Below are 5,452 nucleotides of genomic sequence, written 5' to 3'. Positions count from 1 at the left end.
AGGTTTTGTCTTTGCAATTGCTCCTAAAGTTTAGTCCATCTTGACAACAGAAACAATCGATGACTTCGGATGTCATTCCAAAAGAAAAGGCCCTATTTCCTCAGCCAAATGAAGCTGTATTCCTTTAATCAAAATACCCTTTAAGCCAAGTTTCCAAATATTTCCAAAGGAAAACTGAACTAGTTAAGAGTTTATTTTACTACTTTTACAGACTAAGCTAAGTTATATATTCAGTTTCAGGCATTTTAAAATCATATAGAATTTCAAAGTACTCTTTATAATGAGACTACACCCTTACAAAAGAAATCCTTCAGAAGTGTCACTGAAGCTTATGCTGTACATAGCATTCCACCTCATCGTTTAGAAAGGCAAGATACATTTAACCATAGCTTAATTTTAAGCAGACATGAGCCTGAGCTTTTGATGACCAGTAAGAACACCACCTCAGCTGGCTACTAACAGCATCTTCCAGGTCTCATCACGAAGTGACTATTTTAGTACTGGGGAAGGGAAGTCACAAGTAAGCTACATAAAGAAATACTGTACTTTCTACTATTAATTTTTGTCCACATTTATTTATGAGTAAAACAAACAGCAAACATTACAGCAAAGGGGACATTCAGATTAAAAAAAACCAAACACAAATGCCTGGATAGATTATGAATTTAGGCACCTCAAGAGTGCTGACAAAGTACACAAAAACAAGTCATGAGCGTTTCAGCAAACTTCGTAAGTGCATTTCAGTATTTATTTAGATGTTTAAGCTCTCGCACTAGATTTTACAAGCTGGTGAACACTGGCAAAATTATTTCTCCCACAGAACTATAACCACACATTCCCAAGACAGTATAAATATATGGTTGAACTAACATTAATACACATCACCATTTTATCAATTACATAATAAAACAAATTATCAAGTATCCAAATATTAAGTTACGCAGCTTGAAAGGCATACAAAATATTACAGAGGTCTGCCCAAGTCATAGCAGAAACTCAAGGAGGAAAGACAAAAGAAAAAAAAATATCACACTTTCAACAAAGCAATAGTTGGTAAACAACTTCCAATAGGTACAGTAAAAGAAACAAGATTTTTCAGAAATTTTCTGATTAAGAATTTTTAGCTACAATAACAAAGCAGTTCTATGTTTTAAAAAAATATTTACTAAAGTAAAGGGCATATTCTATACTTCCTGCACAAGACAAAGGCAACATTTTACTAGAAATATTAAATAGCCCCTCCCAACCTTTCAGGCCCTCTGTTAAGTTGCACATGAAGTGCCAACATTAATTTTACTGTAAGGCTTTTTGTCTGGAGACATTAAAGACTTGTGTGCTTCTGTACAATTTAAAAGATTTTCTACATGAGTAAGTAACCAGAAAGTAGTGACTTGTAACATGGAGAGGTTTGGATAACAGAAAAAGTACACACATTGGGGTAAAAAGTTGCTGTAATTCATAGTATTAAAAAGACAGACTATGCAAATCCTGATAATTCTAGTGCGATTGTGGGAGACAAAACATACAGTGAGCAGGCAAGACTACCTTAGAGGCCATATTCTTCAATATTGAAATGACTGTAGAAAAAAGACAGTAAGGTCCAGATAAGCTGGTAGTTCTCACATCATCAGAACTATGCTCATTTGTAAGGAAAAACATATAGCTGATATGCTGGGTATTTTGGCACCTAATCTCTATACAGATTAATTTATTTTAGTACCCCAATTTTTAGTAGTTGAAACTAGATGGGTAAGACTCAATAGCATGATTAAAGGGTATTTGAACTAGTAATTAATGAACAAGGAGACAGCTCAAGAAACAGGGTACATTTACTGGGTCTCCAAACAGATGGGTATTTATCTAAACATACAAGTTGCATTTCTACTAAGCCTTTAGCCTATTAAATACTCCTAAGGAAGCTTCCTTTACTACTGAAAATTATCAGACTCATGTCTTTGGCATGCAGTCTGCTTAATTCTAGTTTCCACCCTTTAATCCCAAAGAAGTACTATAGGCTGTTGAGCTTTACTGAATACAACAATTATTTCGGTGACCATTGGAGTCTTTAAAACGCAGACGCATCTTGGGGCGGTATTTCTCCAAGTACAGAAGTTGCTTGCTGTTAAAAGCTCCACGCCGCTTCCTAGATGAAGGAAAAAATATTTTAAAGAGAACATTAATCTACCACCCAGGGAAATAATATCACCAACCAGAGAAAAATATTTTTAAATCACTTAAAAAAACACCGTTAAGTCAAGACTGCAACCAAAATAAGGGTAATTAAAAGTTAAGGGCCAGGAAAGAGGGTGGTAGCTTCCTTTTACAAATACCTCATTGGACCACACGCTCAAAGGAGTACATAGCATTTTAGACAGTATTTTAGCCTTCTGTATACACAAGCCAAAGATATTACATTAAGCTCTTTAGAAGAAACTTCCAAAGGAAGCTATAGAGGAGTTATGAGAGTCTTCTTTAGAAAGCTCAAGTTATTCAGTTTCTAAAAGTCATTATGAAGAATACTACAATATTCAGAAAGTACATAAACATTATAACTCCCCATAATAAGTTGAACAGAAATTGAGCTGTCTTGGCTTTCTCAAAACCAGAAGTGTGTGAAAGAGGGGTATATTTTTGTTGAGTGTTTGGAATATGTACCAGGCTTCTGATTCCTCAATTTATATACACCAGCATGTTAAGATGTACAAGCTGAATTTAATTATTTAAAAGCTTAGCAATTATGCAAGAAGTATTTTGTATTGTTTATGTGAGCTGCAGCTTCTTGTACATATAGTCAAAACCTGCAAAGTTAAGGCACTGAGACTGAATAAAATTGTTCTCATCCAACTTAAATTTATTAGAAAAATATTTTCTTAAATTTTTTTTTTGGTAGACTACCAGAAAAGACTAGGAAAAACTGTTTAGTACACTTTGATCTAATAAAGAAAAGATCCACAAACGTGAATGAGTGTTAGCTTTAGCTAGTAGACAGAACCTAAATTTCAAAAGGTATTCTGCCTCTCCTATGTACAAATAAAGACAACCCTGCTGATCTAACTGAAAGTCAGGGGCTTTGGAATTTTTTTTTTTAAACTTGCTCAAGTAATTACTTACTGATTCTGGTTTCCACAAAAAACAGAAAATACCTATCTCACAGGCCAAGTCCTACAACACTGACTCTGTGCAATATGTGTGTTAAAAAGTTGAGAGGTACTAAATATCTTACAAAACAAGATTAAAAGGACAGCACTGAGAATTTTCTTTACTGCCCAAGGATGTATCAACATGTTACATCTTGGAGACAGCTAGATTCTAACTTCATACTTACTGTCTTATAAATTGCACTGCATCTTCATACTTCATTCCACATTCTATCAGTGCAAGAGCAACTAAGACTGGAGCTCTGGTAAAAAAAAAACAAACAAAATATATTCAGTTTAGCAGTTGCCAGTGCATATTTAGAAAAAAGTTTGTCTCTTCTGTCCTTCTGTGTCTATCTGATGTTTCTCCCCTGGGGAAAAACAAGACAGGCAGAAGACACTTCTACATTAACTGAGCCATTATGCCATCTGTTTTCAAGCTACCCATCCTCATTAAGAAAGGGGTTTGAATTAACTCTGGTCAACCTTAGCTTTGTTCATCTGACTTCAGGTGAAGGGAAGAAGGAATAAAATGCAAGTAATCTTCACTTATTTGTTTCAAAGCAAATTGATTCTGGGGAAGAGTTGCATATGGGTTTCTATTCCCACAAACAAGCATCCTTAGAAGCAGTCAGGAGCCCAAAGCAGAAATCAGAATTGGGGTCAGGTCCAGTAAGAATAGACAAATCCAAGAACTAGTGTCACAAGTTTTAGGAACAGATGCAATCCACAGGATGCTGCCCACCCCTGAGGATTTCCTTGCTGGCCAGTTACTCTCTATCTGACAGAATACAGTTTTCAGTTAAGAAAGCTTGACAAAAATCAATCTCAAGTAGGTTAGCAATTTAGGACTCAAAAGGAAAAAAAAAATCAAGACAAAACCCCATGCCACACACTAGCAACAGACTTGTGCATCTAGTAGCAATCTGAAGTGGTATCACATGTTTAGGGATTTAAAAAAATCTTACATGATAAAAAGCTAGGATCTTCTTTTCAACTAGCTAACTGCCTGATTTTGAGGAAAAAAACATATCATTGTAAGCAACTGAGAAGGGCTTGTTTTGGTCATATTCACCACTACAGTCAACTGTTACGTGTGAAGCCATAATGCAAAGAGTGTATAACCCAAGCTTATGGACAGCAAGACCAGAAACCTCAATTTTATATTGGAAACACTGAAACCCATGGCTAGGATATGGCAACTGCTTTTTGAACAGATCTACTTCCCAGGTAGTCTAGAACAATAGCAGCAAAACCATTATATTCTCACAACTGTTGGAATTTTGTTTAAGATAGTGGAAGCAGACAGAGGGAACAGGGCAAAGAGGAGAATATTTAGCATTATCCATAAAAATTTTGAGGGTCAGTGTTAAAAATAAAACAGAAACAGCTTTGGGACTTCGGAGAACACCTTTCACTCCCCAACGGGGATGAAAATTGACCTTTATGCACCAGAACGCTCCACTTGTTTGTGGCTAATGGTTACAATATCCTGGTACAAGGAGACTGGCAATACTGCTGAAGTAGGGATGAAGAGGAAGCTTAGAGGAGAGTCACTGAAAAACCAAACCCATTAGAAAAAAAAAGACTTAGCAAGACAAATATATATCAATGACACTCATCAATATTCTTGGTACAAGAATATATTTGTTTACTTCACTCACTAGTTCATGTGTGAGCTGTGATAATAGCATAACCTGTTGACTAAAAGGCATTTAAGTCTAATATACACATACAACAGTTTCCTGTCATCTGAACTACTTTTAACTGTGAGGTCACTCTAATACTGGATATATGACTATTTTACATGGGCCTCAGATAAACTTTTGTACTAAATCTTAGTAAGTCTGACCAGGGATTGCCATTCAACAGATCTTTGAAACTTTACCCACCTTCCAAGACCAGCAACACAGTGTACAGCAATACAACAACCAGGTTCTTCACGAAATTTAACTTTAAGGAGGTTTAGCCAATCATCAACAATCTGGTTGGATGGTGGAGCACCGTCATCAAAGGGCCAATCCTAGAATATAGCATGACATACATAAAAACAGAGAGAGAACTCTTTACACTTGTATGCTGCGTGCAAACAAAAAAAAAAGGGACACAAATGGACAAAAGAGCTGACTCTAAGGGAACCACTCAAGCCTACAATTTTCTAAAGTATAACCACAGCAATAAGGAATATATTCCTTTCAATCTATTTTCATTGAGCAAATTTTGGTCAAAACTGGGTTTTTTCCCTGATGGAAGAGAGGACGTCTGTACAGCTTTTGCCTCCATCAGCTGCTGGAATACACTTATAGAATTAATAC

The 5,452-nt window shown here is 35.9% G+C and overlaps 1 protein-coding gene across 3 annotated transcripts in view; it reads right to left on the bottom strand.

The window, feature by feature from the left end:
- Positions 1-555: 555 nt before the first annotated feature.
- The window catches only part of PTP4A1 (protein tyrosine phosphatase type IVA, member 1), a 7,204-nt gene continuing 2,307 nt past the window's right edge, over positions 556-5,452 (bottom strand). For 2 of the 3 annotated variants that reach the window (XM_010290819.1, XM_010290822.1), the window contains 3 exons: positions 5,030-5,160; positions 3,326-3,400; positions 556-2,143 (listed from right to left, as the gene is read on the bottom strand). In XM_010290819.1, the coding sequence (XP_010289121.1) occupies positions 2,026-2,143; positions 3,326-3,400; positions 5,030-5,160 (324 nt within the window). In that variant the 3' untranslated portion in view covers positions 556-2,025. The remainder of the gene's footprint in view (positions 2,144-3,325; positions 3,401-5,029; positions 5,161-5,452) is intronic. The other variant, XM_010290821.1, reaches the window with a different exon arrangement.

Source organism: Phaethon lepturus, unplaced genomic scaffold (genome assembly GCF_000687285.1).
Source record: "Phaethon lepturus isolate BGI_N335 unplaced genomic scaffold, ASM68728v1 scaffold12467, whole genome shotgun sequence".
Lineage (NCBI taxonomy): Eukaryota > Metazoa > Chordata > Aves > Phaethontiformes > Phaethontidae > Phaethon > Phaethon lepturus.
This window is presented reverse-complemented; position numbering and strand designations above follow the sequence as displayed.